General features: G+C 43.0%; 1 protein-coding gene across 1 annotated transcript in view; it reads left to right on the top strand.

Moving 5' to 3' along the window:
* The window catches only part of PREX1 (phosphatidylinositol-3,4,5-trisphosphate dependent Rac exchange factor 1), a 343,823-nt gene extending 335,409 nt beyond the window's left edge, over positions 1 to 8,414 (top strand). Inside the window, exons 36-40 of the mRNA XM_088472186.1 lie at positions 2,707 to 2,764; positions 3,124 to 3,311; positions 3,685 to 3,787; positions 4,399 to 4,466; positions 5,359 to 8,414. Coding sequence (XP_088328312.1) covers positions 2,707 to 2,764; positions 3,124 to 3,311; positions 3,685 to 3,787; positions 4,399 to 4,466; positions 5,359 to 5,401 — 460 coding nt within the window. The 3' untranslated portion in view covers positions 5,402 to 8,414. The remainder of the gene's footprint in view (positions 1 to 2,706; positions 2,765 to 3,123; positions 3,312 to 3,684; positions 3,788 to 4,398; positions 4,467 to 5,358) is intronic.
* The last annotated feature ends 9,960 nt before the right edge of the window (positions 8,415 to 18,374 follow it).

An 18,374-nucleotide genomic window follows, 5' to 3' on the forward strand; every position in this document is an offset into this window, starting at 1 on the left:
ATGAAGAGAAGGTTTAACAGGAAAGTATAGAATTAGAGAAAGAGGTGGTTGGGAGAGGTACAAGAGCAATTGGCCATAAAACAGTGGAAATATAGGAGAGAACTGTGGTAAAGAAGGTGATGCACAGGAAGGGCAATAGTAGAGGAGGGTGAGTGCAAGAGAGGGCGGAATTAAGTAAAAAAAAAAAAAAGTGTTCAGGGGAGTGTAGAGAAGATGGTGTGCAGGAAAGAGAGGCTTTAGACACAGGATGTGCAGGAGTTGGCAGCTTTAGAGAGTGGATATGCAGAAGAGGGCAGTGGTGGAGAGAGGTTTGTACAGGAGTGCAGCGGTAGAGATGGACAACCGGGAGATCGAGGCTGTAGGGAGGGGATTTGCAAAAGAGGGCAGTGGTAGAGGGGTGTGCGCAGGAGAATACAGCAATGAGATTAATGTGCAGGCGGAGGCAGTGGTTGGTGACCTCTTTGCAGGAGAGGGCAGCAGTAGAGAGGAAGTGTGCAGGAAAGTGTGGCTGTAGAGAGGGACAATTGCAGGAGATGGAAGCGGAAGAGAGAGGGATGTGTATGACAAAGCGATGGGTGGGGGGGGGGGGGGTGCAGAAGTAGGCTGTGTTAGATAAGGGATGTGCCAGAGCGGGCTGTAGTAGAGAAAGGGGTACTGGAGTGGATGACGGTGGAGGGAGAGCTGTGCAGAAAAGCGTGGCAGTAGAGAGGGGGTTTGCAGGAGATTTGTGAAAAGGTGTACAAAGCAGGATGTGTGCAGGAGAGGGGCTGTAGAGGGCGAGTGAACATGACAGGCAAGTGTAAAATAGTAAGCCTAGTTTTACTACATTTGCACATACAGTACTTTTTGATCTAGCAATAAGAAATTGTTCATCTATGTTGCTCTACCTGTCTCTAGTCACCTTCGCAGGTCCATGACTAAACCTTAGCATTCCATATGCACCATAAACCTGCAAAAGTGTTCTCCAGCTGCCAAGTGACACGGGAAAATTCTGCTCCCCAACAAACTTTCTCCTCTTAAAATGATGCTCTACTCCTATAGTGCTGCCCTTTCCCTCTCCAAACAGTGTTATTGATAAAAACCTGTACTACCTTCAGCTCCCTGTTGTTGACTTTGCCACTCACTTCAAATCCAAATTTGAATCCACCCACCAGGCCCTCCTTGCCCTCATCCTCTTACTTCACACCCAACCTCCTCCTCTTCAGTCTTTCACCATCTTCCCCTCCATCCAGCCAACTCTGACTTCCTTCTCCCCAGTTTCTGGATATGAAGTCAATTTGCACTTCCCTTGATCAATGTGCAGTGTCTTATGTATGTTTAGAATGGTGCCCATGGGTTAATACAAAAACAGATCCTTCCCACTGTTTATATAAGAAGTTCTGTATTATACAATAAAACCCCGGCGCATGTACCAATAATGCTGATTGAACTCGGGTTTCTAACATTTAATAACAACAATAATAGCATAGGGCAAAAATAACAGTATCAATATACCATTTGACAGTAGATGCTGGTGTTTTTTTTTGCCCTATGCTATTATTGTTATTAAATGTTCATTTTTTATGATTCTGAGTTTAGGCAGTCATTATTGGTACATCCACCAAGTTTTATAGGTATACAATATATAGCTAGTCTTCCATGTTCTGCAATGTTTTCTAGTGTACATTCTAGCACCCTGCACCTGTCACAACCCGTGCAGCTCCTCTTTCCTGCCTGGGGTGTCACTCCCTGCTCTGATGCTTCTAGCACTCTCTGGTCTGTATCTCAGCAGTTTGGTGCATCAGCTGAGTGTGCTAGAAGCACCAGAGCAGAGAGTGATACCCCAGGCAGGAAAAAAGGAAATGCACTGGTTTTGACTGGTGCAAAGTGCTAGAATGAACACTATTTGCTACTATAAAGGGGCCTATCAATTTGCCGACTTTCTGCACGATGCGACCAAAACCAGGAGGCTTTGGTCGGAACGTGCAGAAAGTCTGCAAGTGGATAGCCGGCAAGGACCAGCGTTGCGCGTGCCGACCCCGACTATCTATCGAACATGCCCGTCAACCTGACGACGGCCGTCAGGTTCGGCATGTTAATAGATAGGAAGGTTGGGCTCTTGCACTGAAGACGTTCAGGGAATGTCTTTCAGTGCGGTGCCCGCACCTCGGGCGACATGAAAGTCTGAACACTGGACGTTCAGACTTTCATATCGTTAAATAGATAGGCCCCTTAAGTCTTTTGCATTGTTGTTTTTGTGTTGTTTGCACAGTTTCTGCTTGGGTACTTTGTAAGGCGGTGTGAAATCCTTGTGGCGTCCTATTACTAAAGGATAATAATCTAATTATGATTGTTGTGTAAAATCTGTAACACTATAAAAATATTGTACCACCTTCTCATTTACTCTATTTCTTTTAAAATATTTTAGTAATTGGAAACTCATTTTTGCTGGTTAGTTACACGTACAAGTGCTTAATTGGCACTTAAGCAGTTTGTACAACCTGCTAGTCCCATCACCAAAGCACAATATTATTCCCTCATAATCCACACACAGCAACAAGATATCTCCTGCAACTGACACACAAGCTAACAGTCTGCTTTAGTACAAAACAAATGCAGTCTCTGTTGGTAATTCATCCCCACTGATCACTATCCAGATCCAATGTTTGATGTGTCCTGCTCAGTAAGCTGGCATTTGTAACGTGTCATTTTGTTTTTTTATTTCAGGGCATTTTACCTTGAAAAGTCTACAGATTCCAACACCACAGCTATAAAAATAGACCAGGTAAATGTCAGAACCACCCAGACCACAGGAACCAGCTCTGTGTGCCCTTGAGCACGCCCGATATTTGTACTGTCACTATCCATGTCTGTGCAGGACATTTTGCAGTCTTATAGGGGGCATTCCCAACCATTTAAAAAAAAAACATTGACTCGTATGACCCAGACACTTATTACTATGAACATGTATGAAATGTCTGCTATTCTGGTTTCATGTTCTCGATGAATATCTGTCATCTGGCATGATAGACAAATGTATAAAGAAATGACATAAAGATCTGTCAGGTTCTATAAATGCCCACAAGAGACTGCCGTTCCTACTATATGAATAATTACAGGTGAATCCAAATTTTGTTTCCACAGCTGATTCGCCCTATAAATGCTCTGGATGAACTTTGCCGGCTGATGAAATCATTAATTTCCCCAAAACAGCCTCAGTCAGAATATTGTAAAAACAACATATTGGGGGCTGGTCTTCTGCCCATATCTACTGAGCTCTGTTATCGTTTAGGGGCATGCCAGATTGTCATGTGTGGTACTGGGATGCAAAGGTAAGTGTACCTTACTGGCAATTGTATTTACCTTTTTGGTCCCAGTTTGTGCCCTTCTTTATCACAGCATGCATGTCTGCAATGTATAATAATAGCTGCGTCTAATTCCGAAACTGTACCAGCTACTGTTATACTAGTGGGAGAAACCATTCATTTTATGTAGATGTTACTGAAGAGGGGATTTTCTCTAGTTTTTTTTTTTTTTTTTTTAGTAAAGCTAAAACAGTTGTTCTGTGATGGTAAATATACTGTATGTCACCCCTTGTGGGTTCTTATTTTGAGAAGATTATTCAGTTTGTCCCATAATTACGGAATTTGCTGCGCTATATAAGAAACTGTTAATAAATAAATAATTATGTTCCACTTTGCACAGGAGCACATTAAGTGTGTCTCTAGAACAGGCTGCAATCCTGGCTCGCAGTCACGGACTGCTCCCCAAGTGCATTATGCAGGCAATGGACATTATGAGGAAACAAGTGAGTATTGACAAGCAGATATCTGTTTTGATAATTGGATAAGTGATTATGGGCTGACTTTGAGTCGGGCGCAACCGCGGCCTTCCTTACGTCTTTTTCCACAGTTGCGTCTGTGACTTTATGCAAATGCTGCTACAAAGCCCTTCCCTGGTATACAGCCATACTTTCAAATGTGCAAGGGCTGAGATGCCAACGGAAATAACGATTGGTGTGTCTTTAGGCACACCATTGAAACTTGCACCAGCCTCATGGTATGTGCAGTTTTCCATCTGAGTATGGCCTCCTGTGTGAGCAACCGCTTTCAGCTAAGCGCCTGCAACACTCCCATAAGACGCAACATCACCGTGCATCTCTCTAACCACCCCACTGTTACCTCCTAGTCACCACCCATGGAACACATCATACTTTTCTACTACGCTGCATCTAAATGTCTACTGCAACTCTGTACGAACAAACCCGGGACGCATGCACAGACAAAAGGCATCACTCCACTGTGTCTGATATCGCTGCTGCGTCTGTCTCAGAATCAGGCCCTATGTCCTTTATAAATGGCAGATGGGGCATTTGGAATGACTGTATTCCTTCTCCAAATTGTTTTGTTTATTTTCTAGGGTCCTCGTGTTGAAATCTCAGCTAAAAATTTAAAAGTCAGGGATCAAATGCTGCAGTCTCCGCCTCGGTAAGTTTAGGCTATAATATGAGACTACGATGCTAGGTTGCTACATACAGTATATATGAGTAAGATATTGCTTAACCAAACCCTGGAACTCTGTTTCATTGTGTTTCCACCATACAGATGTGTCCTCATACATCTACAGATGTGCCTCCGTGCGCTACAAGTCATGTTACACAATGCGTGAGCGCCACGTGACTTATTTCTTTAAAATACATTTTATTCACAAAGTCATGCGAATAGGATGCACAGGCAGCTTTTGCTGATTACAATGATATGCGGCATGCCTATATTCTGTGTGCGACTGCGGTTATATCTGCATGTGAAATGCTACAGATGTAACCGGCTACATTGTTTCCACAATGCGTGCCCACGGGCACATGCATCGCGACATATAGTGGCTCTCACCGAGCCGCGACTAAGTGCAGACGGCGTTCGCTCAATGCAGTCTATGGTGGGCACGGGCGTACGCACATGCAAACCATAGACGTGGCCACAATAGTTGCACTATCCATGCCGCGATGCCCTCGCAATGCGGGATGGATGAGCATGGCTACATCTGTAAGTTACAGTGTCAGCAGCATTTCAAGGGAAAAAGTGGCACGAAAAGACGCTCTGCGCTACAGAGTCGTCACGGCATGGCGCAACTAGAAGGGCTGTTTAACGCGCAAGGAGGCTAGATGTATGAGGACACATCTGTAGCATGTACAGATGTGTCCTCATACATCTGGCCAAGCATCTTTTCGTGTGTTTTTATAATGGATAAACTTCCATTTTAGAATGTGTGTTCCTTTTAAAAGTTATTTATTTAACAATTTTAGAACAAAAAAGTTCCATATAGCTGAAAGATATTTTCTTTTATATGTACTCACCATATACTTCATGATGCTTTTCTCAGGATATACAGACTGTGTGTGCCCCCAGTAGATGGAGACCTGTAATTACACAAGTTGCTTCTGTATGGGGTGAAGCTACTGTAATCTGCCAGTATGCATCGGTGGAGATGAAGGGGACCTGTTCAAGCTAGAGGGACTGCTGACTGTTTTTACAGTCTTGAAAAAGATAAACCACAGAACATGCCTTTATCCTGTGTACGTCTCCAGTCTTCAAGCATATAACAGACAAACTCTGGACACTGGGATTTTGCAAAGATAGAACAGTGTTATGATGTGGAGGTTAGAATACCATGAAGTGTTCTAGCCGCATAGTGTATCGATTGCCAAGTGCACAACTAGAAGAGACAAGGCCCAAGACAGGCTCAAATCAGCTGCGAAAAAAACAATTTCCATCCAACAACTAGCATCACTTACCAGTACCGCTAACATACCTGCACTTTCAAACCATCAATGGCACAAACCTATTCTCTTTTAACATAAGTATTTATTATGACTTTTAGCTATGTTCAATCCCTCCCCCCTTCTCACGGATTCAGTATTATTCAAAAATATAACTTGCTTTTATTTGAAATCCCTATTTTAATTGTTTTATATGTGGAATTATAATTTTTTAATTAAATATGCTTCAAAAGAAAACAGACGAAATGAGGAGTCAAAGCAAGTAAATAATTGTATCTCAGTTCACTTAGTCATATATGTGGTAGAATTATTTCCAGGCCAAGAATGTCTTACCCAGAGTCCTCCACTCTATCGTCACTTTCTGCACATGGTATGAAGTGTTATTCTCTAATCTGGGACCAATCTACTATAAATTATTCTGATGTCCATAGTTTACAAAAATAATTTAACATTGAGATGTTTGTATTTAAATATTTTGATACAGGTATCACTTGTTGTAGTTATTGGTTAATGAAGGATTGAAATGTTGTAAATATCAGGACGTTTGTATTTCTGCCAGTAATCAGTATTATGTATGTAACATGGATGTTTTTCTAGTGGTTACGTTCACATCCTATAGAAAAGCATTAAAACCATTATGTACATGTGTATAGGTTTTACCACATAAACTAAATATAGTTGGTCAAGCAAAGATGGCCGCTCCCAATTCTCACAACATTTACATATTCCAATGAAACAGTGGTGGATGTGTGACTAAGCACTTGTTCTTGTATCCTTTTTTTTTTATTATCATTTCATTCATCTTTTTCTTGTAGGATGATGCCCAGCCTATTACTGGTGGGGCAGAACTGTGCTCCATTAACCCAGTTTGAGAACCACTGGGTTAATGGAAAAAAGGGCATATTGATAAATTATTATTTTTGGTTAATGAGGTCATACAAAGTCTTAGCTGCAACATCAGCTGTCCATAATCACGCTTTCTAGTGACATGATGTGGTAGGCAGCACTCTTTACCGGTTTAAATGGATACTATAAAGAAATAAACTTATTATTCAGCGTATGTAGATAAAAAAAACATGTCCATAGAGAGATGTCATTAAGACATGGGGTGGTAAGTACTAAGCATCGCATTCGCGATGTGGTACATCCCACCTCTTATCGGGTACATACCGGTGTTAATTACGCCAGTATGTACTTAGAAATGCGATTAAAATCGCAAAGGACAGCTTTCCCGATAAGAGCTGTCCGTTGGATAGAGGGACTTACGGGTTTAACACCCAAAAGTCCGTCTAGCGTCCTTCTGCACTGCAGGTGGAGTAGGGAGGGATCGGATTGGATCTCTCTCAGGGAGTGTCCCGAAAAGAGGCCCATAGGCTTCTACTGGTTAACACCATCTAAAGATGGCATTACCTACCGGAACGGAATGCATAGTACATTTGAAAAATGCTATAAAACCCCCCAAAACTGCATTTTCGGGAGTTTTACCGCTTTTCTGCCCTTAGTACATCCCGCTCATGATGATTACAATACAGAAAGCCACATTTTTGTATTGAGTAACTGGATATAGGACCTTAGATTATTATTATTTTTTAACATAGTGTTACTCTTTTACTATCATCTGCTTTCTTTAGCTCATTTTTACAGCAAATGTTGGTAATAACCTAAAAATCATGTTGTCTTGTAAAAAAAGCTAAGGATAACATTCACAAATATATATAGCAAAGATCCAGTCACTGTGTGATCTAATGGCTATATCCATATCTTTCCTATAAACCACGTGTTTCCTGTCCTTTTGTCTTTTGAGACACAACTAGACATGGATGACATATACTAAGTGACTACATTTTAAAATACAGCCTTTCCTGTAGAATTAGTTTATAACCTCAATAAAACAGGGTGTTTCCTAATAGTTCTGGTGGATAGCAGGTTTTGCTATTACTTGTTTGTGGTGTCAGCCCTAGCATCTCTGCCTGTGGGTTCAGAGTCTCTCAGTTGGATTTAATGTAGGTTATTCTGTCATTGAAGAGACCCCATTGCGGTTGCTTTCATTAATTAGTGAGTGTTAAGTTCTATCCATGAGATCCAATACGGTCTGTATGTCCACAAGAACAATGAACTGACAGGCCTTGATACCTGTGCACATTCCAGATGTACAGCCAAAAATTTGAATTTAATCTAATCATTAATATTTATTGTACTTGAATATAATGTACCTAATGCACTGTCATATGTTTTAGGGCTGTAAAATGTGGTATTTGTGAATAATTTGATGCTTCTAATCAGAAGAGCCCCTCAATGCTCTATCACTTTGAATCAGAGAATGATCACGCAGTAAAGCCAGTTCATTGCCTTGTAAAAACGTTTCTTGTTACTAAAATAATGGTAACAGGTTATTGCAGACTGTAGGTAAAAAGTCTGTTTGTAGAAATCAAGTCTTTCCCCAAAAACACCGCCCTATTGAAATCCAACCGCTGTCCAATGTACAACAACATAATTGGGGCATTTTCAGAAGGATCTGTTTTAAATAAATATAAAATGTTGTTTTTATTAAGATTAGAGTTTATTCAGATAAAACCAGACTGTGTACATACTACTGTGTTTATTTCATATTTTGAAATTAAATTGACAATTTGCGAATAAAAAGTCTATTTTTTGTTGAGTAATCAACTTGAGGTAACATTCTGCAGCAATGTTGCACTGGCATAGTTCAACGTATGGATTCACTATACATTGTATTATCCACCGCCTCTTGTCATTTATTGTCACATGCCACGAGTGCCGCACTTTTCGTTTTCTATATATATATATTCCATAGACAAAAATGTCACATGTCCCATTAAGGCTTCTTAGACATGATCTGAAATTTCACAAAACCTACTGAATTTCTGCCGCTCAAACTTAAAAAAAAAACAATGAAATTCCGATCATTAAGGCTGATGCCTTAATTTTATTTATTTTGTACCAGTTATTTATATAGCGCACACATATTCCACAGCGCTTTACAGAGAATATTTGGCCATTCACATCGGTCCCTGCTCCAGTGGAGCTTACACTCTATAGTCCCTATATCACATGCGCACACACACATATATTTTATTTATATATATCTATATATATATCTATATATATATCACAATCCACAGAGGCGGCAATCAGAGACTTCGGTATCAAGTGAAACAAAGACCCACTGCGGGGTAACTTTTACTGTGACATACAGGTCATATAGGTCAACTTTTCGAAACATTGACCTATATGTCACAGTAAAAGTTACCCCACAGTGGGTCTTTTTTTCACTTGATACCGAAGTCTGAGTGCCGCCTCTGTGGATTGTGGATCATTTGTTGGGAAGAAATACCAACGGAGCCCAGTTACTTACATGAACGAGTGAGTGCCAGGTTTTACTGGTTATATATATATATATATATATATATATATATATATATATATATATATATATATATATATATACACATATATACACACACAGTATATATATTCCACCAGCCCAATAATGGGCCTGATTCAGCTTTGGAAATAGAGTGAGATTTAGCACGTGACTGATCATCTTGGTGAAACCATGTTGCACTGCAGGTGGGGCAGATTTAAAATGTGCAGAGAGATTTAGATTTGGGAGTATTTGTGGGCTACATACAAAAGCAGCCAGTATTTACACTACATTCCAAAAAAGTATGTATTTACACCCCTTGCATTGCTACATGGTTTGTCCAGGTATAAGTGCTAATTCTCACTCTATTCCCAAAGCTGAATCAGGACCAATGTCCCACAGAAAGAGGGAGAGCCCTGCGTTTGAGAGGACATCAGGCTGGAATGTCTGTGCTCTGTGGCTCTGGGCTCCTGCACAGGATGGGAGGAAGAGCACAAGTGCCGGGAGCCAGAAAGCATAGGCAGACTGTCACTGCAGACGGAGCAGAGTGGGCTGGCCAGTGACACAGTGATGTCACCAGCGCTGGACTCTCGTGTGCTGCAGCTTATCTCCCACGGCTCTAGCTGTATGGAGTTTTTTTTGTTGTTTTCTCTGCGGGGCGGGTGTAGATGGGCCACTGGGGTAAGCAGCCTTCACCAGGTGTCTTTGTGTGGCTTCCAGGAGAGGCAAGACCATGCTCCCTCTCCAAGTCAACCTCAGCGGGCCGCACCTTCAGGTCCGGCGCCCTTAGGCAGCTGTCTAATGGAAGCGCCGGCCCTGACGATACCCCTTCCAGTTTCATTAAAACCTGGATGCCATGGACAAACCACTGCAAGGCTGAACCTCCATTAAATACCATATATAGCTTGTTAATATCTTCACTGAGATATTCTAATTAGAGCAACACATAGACTGGTCCCCCCTCCATTCCTTTCTTTTCGTCTTCCTATTTCCTTCCCTCCTATAGAGTACCCCATTTGATCTCTGTTATGCACCATGTTATATAATCATAATTATAGCTATTGTTATCTCAATCTTATGTAGCTTTCTACTCTTGCTGGTATTTTTCTCTTATTTACATGCAAACTCTAATTTTGACTTTTATCTAGTTGAAATGTTTTCTGTGAATTTCGCTTCTGACCATACTTGATGTTCACATGTACCATCTTTCTTGTTGCAAACTATGCTGTAATGTGTAAATTGAAAATATTTAAGAGACTTTCTCAAAAACAAACAAAAGCAATCTAACTGAACAGAAGCAGAGCGTTATTAATAACAGGATTAGAAGGGGAGGAAATGAGGCTGGAGGGAGGTTGCCTAGGTGTTGGAAATTAATGAGCTATATTCTACCCAATAGAACCATGTGGAGTAAATTCAGAGTATCCGTCAAAGGCTGAAAAGATAATGTCATCCATATGCTCGTCGGTATGTCAAAACCACTCTTAGGGGGGTATTCAATTAGGCTGTGAAAAGTCGGAATTGGCGATAATTTATCGCCGATGTCATTTTCAATTATCCCCGTATTCAATTTCAAAGACTTTTCACAGGTTCGAAAAGTCTTTGAAAAAAAACGGGGATAACTTTTCACCATGTTTTACATGGCGAAACAGTGCAGAATTGGGGTTTAGGGGTGCAGGCTTAAAAAAAATAGCCTGCACTCCTGGGAATAGCCCCTAAAAACTGTAAAAAAAAAAAAGTTTAAAAAAAAAAAAAAATAGGGACACCCCAAAAATGTTTTCTAACTTTTGGGGTAAAAAAAATAAATAAATTGGGGAACAGTGTTTAAAAATAGCCCAATAGGTTCAGGAGTATTCTGTAAGTATGCGGCAGGTGTTTTCTACAATAGGCTATTAGCGGCAGGTGCATTTTTGCAGAATTTAAAAAAAATTAGTTTAGGGACTTAAAAATATGCTAGTACCCATTTTCATGTACCCCAAATTTGATGTTACCACTTAAAAAAACGAAAAAAAAAAACCTAAGTGCTCTTCTGCATCACTTGTTCTAATGTCAGGAAAAAACACCTGCCGCAGCTATTTAAAAATGCAGAACACATTCTGGACATCTTTAGGGGAGTCCTAGGAACAAAACCTGAAAAATCACGAATTTTTTGCGATACTTACCTTTCCGCAGGCTCCCGTTTTCGCTGCTTTCTAATTGAATACGGGGATAAAGCCCGATACTTTATCCCAGGAAAAGCTGCAATGTGGAGCGAAGCGTGCAGCACGGACTTTTCGCTCCCAAATTGAATATGGGCCTTGGATGGGTGGGGCACAAGGTGATTTCCAGTGCAGTGGGATCATCACCTTGGCGGCTGTTTTCAAATGCTAATGGTGCATACACACGATCAGATTTTTCCTTCAGAAATTGTTCAGTCGTTCATATCTGAAGGAAAATCGTTCATATCTGACATGCCTGAACGATGGACGAACAACGATGCGCGTTCCCGTTTGTCAGATAACGATATCTGACATCTGATGGGTTTGCAGTCAGACTTGGACGATTCCATTCATTTTAATGCAGTCAAAAATCGTTCAATCGTTCAAATCGTTCAAAACTTTGGTAAAATCGTTCAGATCGTTTAATCGTTCAATCGTTCATCTGACAAGTCTGACAAATCTGACCGTGTGTATGCTCCATTAAGAAGAGAATTCTTGCATTTTGAGAGTGGAATGGACATGGAATAAAAGAGCTAAAATTGATAATCAATTGGAATATCTGAACTGCATAGTTTTCTGGAAATGGAGAAAACTTGTTGCCAAAAGGCAGAGATCCCAGTGCACTGCCACCATATATGGAACAGAGTTAAAGGATGGGACACAAACATCGATCAGGAAACATAGCATGTAACACATTTGGGCTGCGGTACCATCTGTAGAGGAATTTATAGTGTGTCTCTAGTTTTTTCCATTGAGAATTTTCCACAGAGTTGGCAGTCTCTATACCAGGCAGTGCTAAACTGGGGCATAGAGTCAGATCGAGCAAGTGATAGACCTGGGAAACCAAAGGGCTAATATAAATTTTAGTGGAACTAAAATGGGGTTAAAGAGTGACATGGTATCCGGATGAAAGCTTGACAATGTTTTGATCAACAGTCAAATAGGTCGACACCAGATGGTTGGCAGGTAATAGCTTGACAGGGACCAAAGGTCAACAGTGCAAAAGGTTGATGCACAAATAATTGACACACTGGGGGGTGGTTAGGCTATGGTTAGGGATAGGCACTAGGGCAGGGGTTAGAATTGAGGTTAAATTTAAAAAATGTGTTGACAATTTGTATGTCGCCCGTTTGAACCTGTTGACATTTTAACAATGTCAACCTTATGCACTGTCGACATTTTGTCCATGTCAACCTATTGACTGTCAATCTAAAAATTCTCTATTATACCACTCCCAAGTCACATATGGGAGAAGATCAGGATACTGAATTGATGATATGTCTAATTTGGACATAAGAAAAGCTGAGCTGGACAAGTATTCTCTTAAGACGGTATAAGGTACAATGTGTTTCTTCACTATCAGCCCCCCAACCTGCAACTGGCCTTCCCGGTTCCAAAACATTAAAGACCCCTCCGAAGAGGCTGAAGGAAACTGAGTTATGTATTAGAGAAGTGAAGGGGAGGGGAGGGGAGATCAAGGAGGAAATAGGCAGGAATCTAAGTTTCTTTCAACAGGATAGGGTGGGATGAGAGGTGTGGAAAACCCCGGGGTCCAAAGCAAAATTTCCCCAGGATTATGAAGTGAGGCACCCTCAATTGGAACACACTGAGTGGGAGACAACCCTGAGAATTGTGTCGGCAGAGGACCTCTAATCCAAAGATGCAGCTGCTCTGCAAAAGCGTCCCATCTTTGAATCAGGCCCATAAACCATTGTCCAATCTCGGATATGAGTAACATTATTACCAATGTACAAAAAAATTAATTTTTGGACTTCAGGTTGTTAACATAGATTTGCCTGCTATTGCTTTTACACCAGGGCTGCTTTTCTGTCCTGGTCTAGCCAGGTGGCTATAAAATGTGTAATTCAATTGTATTTTATGTTGCAGAATGTGCAAACTCATTACTCCTACAAAGTTCTGGATGTAGTTTATATCCCAGGCGGTCGGAATGCTGGCGCTCATTATGCCGACACCAGTCAGAATCCCAGTGCCAGCACCTCAACAGTAAGTATTGGGGTTAGGAAGAGGGTTAGGCTTGGGCATTAGGGGGAGGGCTAGGGTTTAGTACGGAGGAGGGTTTGGCTTTGGGGGGTGGGTTAGGGTTAGGCTGCAGGTGTGGGGGCAGTGTTAGGATATAGCACCTGTCAGTAAGTATCCTAACTCTGTAGGGATGACGGTGTCAGGATTCTGACCACCGGGATCCTGAGCGCTGGCATCCCGTAACCAACCCCAAAGTATAAATGATACAGGTATAGATATACTGAAATACATGGAAGTTTGTGCTGACTTAAAATGTTAGTCAGTTATTTGGCAATATTCTAATTTTCTCAAGTCCTCGAAAAAGTGTAATCGAAGTGTAAATGAAAAAGAGATGGTCCAAAAGTTCTAACAAGTTTAAAGTGGAAAGAGCCAAGAGAAATACACTATGTAGATAAAAGTGCTTGGACACCCCCACACAAGCTGGTTTGGCATGGGTGCACTAGTTGTAATGCATGGTCACATTAACTCTAGAAGTATAGAGATGTTTTTGGAAACATTGTGTCAGTTCCACGGAAACAACAACATTTTTTATCAGGACGACATTGCCACATGTCATGTTTCCAGGGTGATGCTGGACTGGTGTATACAGATAATTCGGTAACCCGGATGCACTGGCCAGCTCAGAGTACAGATCTTAACCCCATTGAGAACCTCTGGGATGAATTGGAGTGATGGTTGCATTCTAGGCCGACTCAACCTTCAGTGTCACAGTTGGTCACTGTACTTAAGGGAGAATGGCAAAACATATCGCCTGCTGTTGTCCAGGAACTTGTGGATAGTTTGCCAAGAAGAGTGTCTACAGTAATTACTGCACGTGGTGGACCTACAAAAGTACTGATGTCAATAAAATTTTGTTGATCTATTTGCTGTCAGTGTCCAATCACTTTTGTCTAAATAGTGTAGAACAGTATAGCTGAGGAACAACAGTGCATCAGAATATGTGATTTTCCCTAAGCCCTAGCCTAGACTCTCCATTTTGGCTATAAATGAAAATGTCAAAAATGGCTCAATTTCTACCTTAAACTTTTGTTGATGCTGATGGAAAATACTGGAGACAGAATCAGTCTCACTCTGAGGATCCTGGCTCGCAGACGTTGTACATTGGGGTAAATTTGACCGGATATACTACAGACGGGGCAAGATGCATCAAGGGTAAAAATGCGGTCAAACCCAGAAAATGCGGGTTTGACCGCATTTTTCATATGCACCAAGCCCTGGACTTGGCTGCAGTGGGTAACGCCATCTTTCTATAGGCTTCTCTCTGCCGAGTGCTGATAGAGGGATCCAATCAGATCTCTCCCAGCACCCCCCCACGGCACGCACGTCCTTCTGCTCATGAGCATAAGGATACCGGAGGGGCTTCAGGGTCATAGACCCGGAAGTCCCTCCATCGCAAAGGGCCGCTCTTACCGACAGAGAGGTCCTTTGCGGGGATCGCCATGCATGCCGGCATTGCCAACGCAGGCATGCATGCGATAACCGGTGGAATGCATCGCAAGTGCAGAGCGTCATGCATCCCGCCCAGTATTTGAAGCACTTTGCAATGCTGACTGAATATACTGCAGGCAGGATCTGAGGCACTTTGCAATGATCACTTTAAATTTTGCAGACTAGATCCTAAGCACTTTGCAATGCTGCCTGGAAATACTGCAGACAGGATCTGAATCACGAGACCATTCACAGTAAGAGGAGCGGTTCTATCAATGTGCAATCAGCAGTTCCTGGTTTAAGTAGGGTGCCTTGTGCACTTTTAGGCTAGCTTAATCATTTATCCAGAGTTGCTGGAGACTAGTTTGTCAGAATGGATCATGCGATACATCATGTGAATGGGATACGCCCATAAAGCAGAACAGCAGGGACTGTTTGTAGCCGGAGTGCCACAGATGGGCAGGAGTGGCATGGATGAAATTGAAGTGACACTGCTGGACCTTGCCACAATGTGTGTGACAAGATGCACAGGTCAAAACAGAGACCCAGTGGGGAAATGTAATAGATTACGATTTTTTTTGTGTGCGAGTTTGCACTTAGGTGTGAAGCAGATTGTCTATTTCACTTTACATACATACTCATACAGCTGCTACAGCAGAAAAAAATTTACAGCAAGTACTACATACCCATCCTCTGGCAAGTCTCCAGCTTCAAACTTCTCCCATAGGAATGACTGGCACAGGATATAGGCATCATGACAAGATCCTGGATAACCTGAAACCACACTCAGAATTTGCTGGTGAAAATAACAGACCAGTGCCGTAAATAGACATTTTGATGCCCTGTGCCATATAGAGCATCAGCGCCCCCCCCTACTGTTTTTAAAATAGGGACATTAGTCACGTTCAGGGCAGTTTCTAGGGTCTGAGGCTCCCAGTGTGAGCAGTCAAAATGCGCCCCCCCCCCTCAAGAAGCAGTAATATTGCGGAGTGGGCGTGGTCTCATTGTGAGGAGGTGTGGTATCACAGTAAGGGAGCGTGGTCTCAAAATACCACAGAATGTCAGCTGCTGTGACTACTGAGTTCAGGGGTGGCTAACCTGTCAGAGGCAAAGCGCTGAAAAACATATGTAGTTGAATCAAAGACGGACAGCATGCACGCGCTCAAAACATGTGGTGTTGCCTAGCTGTCACATGCCCACGCCGCATTTGTGTGTGCATGCCTTTGGTGTGACATTTGCAGGAGTATAACCTTGTATCACACCCATTTTTAGTTACGTTGGGGGCGAACCCAGTACATTGAAAATACAAACCAGATCCACATAAAATACATTGAAATAAGCCAGGTCCACATAAAGTACACTGAAATAAGCCAGATCCACATAAAGTACACTGAAATAAGCCAGGTCCACATAAAGTACACTGAAAAAGCCATTTAGGATTACACTGCAACAAACCACTTCCACATAAAATATATTGGAAAAGCCAGAGCCACATAAACTACGTTTTAAAACCACATCCCCCTGGATATTTTTTACTCCAAATCCTGACCACGACTGCTGGGGAGCTGCCTGGGGAGAGTTCAGGGGAAATCGTGCAGGTCGGATCGTGAGCACATCGCTATGTGTGTAGGCACCTTTAGGCTTCCCCCCCACTGGCTCTCAGGCAAAAGTGCCCATTATGCAGTGCCCCCTGTAGTTGTCCCCATATGCAGTGTCCCCTGTATTTGTGCCCCTTATGCAGTGCCCCACGGGCAACGTATGATACGGTGAGATACTGGAAACACTTTGGACCTGGTTTAGAGTTACACAATGTAAAGATGATTCAACATGGAGACTGGGCAGACATCTCACCAGCAGAGAGAGTTTAGTAAATAACACCTGGAGGTTACAAATCGGGGGATTAATCTGAGCTGGATGGGAATATGAGCAGATTATGTCACTATAATTAAACAACATACAGCCAGGAATCATTAGGATAAAAAATGCAACAGGCACAAATTAGAGGCTGTTTATCGCTTTAACACAGTTTTGAAACAACGCGACATTGCGCCATTTTCCCTTTGATTAGGAGTGCACATAGATTACATCTTCTACACGGCTCCAATCTGAGGATTCCTCAGATTAGAGCCGTGTAGAAGATGTAGTCTATGTGCAGTCAGTGAGGAGTTGTGACCCAAATCTGGAAAAGTGTCATCTGGGCTTTGGGAGGGGGAGGGGTTTCCTCCTAATAATAGATGAATGTGATCCCTGACTGCCCCTAGAAACGGCCCTGCAGCTAGTGACAGCACAGGGCAGTGACATACATAGGTGCAGACAGTATAAAGGAGGGCAGCTAGTGACAGCACAGGGCAGTGACATACATATGTGCAGTGTAAAGGAGGGCAGCTAGTGATAGCACAGGCATGCAGTGACATACATAGGTGGCACTCCCCCCCGCAGAGGTGCAGTTTAGTTACCTTGTGAAGCTGCTGTGTGCAGCGCGCTTGCCCCATCCCATGCCCAGACCGGAGTGTGGGCGCCGCCTCCAACCACCGAGCGAGACCAGAGCTAGAGTGAGGACAGCCCGGACAAACAGACAGTCGAGGGCAACCAGCAGCAGAACGGAGGTCACACTCAGCCTGTGTCCGGACTTTTCAGTGCGGCTGATGTGTGCGCTGCCCCCTTCCTGTCATGTGACACCCAGGAGGAGAAGAGGGAAGGCGGCTATTGGGTGCGCGCGCGAAGTTACTGTAGCCGCCCGATTGGCTGAGGGAGACAGAGCTGATGCAGTGGTTGGACCCGGCGTACTTTGCATTGAGGGCGGAGCGCCCCGTGCGATTGCACGGGTTGCCCGCCCCTAGAAATGGCCCTGGTCACGTTCCACCTGAAAAGCTCCCGGAGATGCTGGGCTACCCAAGGCTCTCCCCTGCACTAATCCCTCTATACAGCCTGCATCTCCCCTGCATTAATCCCTGTACACAGCCTGCATCTCCCCTGAATTAATCCCTCTATACAGCCTGCATCCCCCCCACACTAATCCCTGTATACAGCCTGCATCTCCCCTGCATTAATTCCTCTATACAGCCTGCATCTCCCCCACACTAATCCCTCTATACAGCCTGCATCTCCCCCGCACTAATCCCTCTATACAGCCTTCATCTCTCCCGCACTAATCCCTCTATACAGCCTGCATCTCCCCCGTACTAATCCCTCTATACAGCCTGCATCTCCCCCGTACTAATCCCTCTATACAGCCTGCATCTCCCCTGCATTAATCCCTGTATACAGCCTGCATTAATCCCTGTATACAGCCTGCATCTCCCCTGCATTAATCCCTCTATACAGCTTGCATCTCCCATGCACTAATCCCTCTATACAGCCTGCATTAATCCCTGTATACAGCCTGCATCTCCCCTGCATTAATCCCTTTATAAAACCTGCATCTCCCCTGCACTAATCCCTCTATACAGCCTGCATCTCCCCTGCATTAATTCCTCTATACAGCCTGCATCTCCTCCGCACTAATCCCTCTATACAGCTTGCATCTCCCATGCACTAATCCCTCTATACAGCCTGCATTAATCCCTGTATA

This window comes from Taudactylus pleione, unplaced genomic scaffold (genome assembly GCF_031769625.1).
Source record: "Taudactylus pleione unplaced genomic scaffold, aTauple2 ptg000121l, whole genome shotgun sequence".
In the NCBI taxonomy this organism is placed as follows: Eukaryota; Metazoa; Chordata; class Amphibia; order Anura; family Myobatrachidae; genus Taudactylus; species Taudactylus pleione.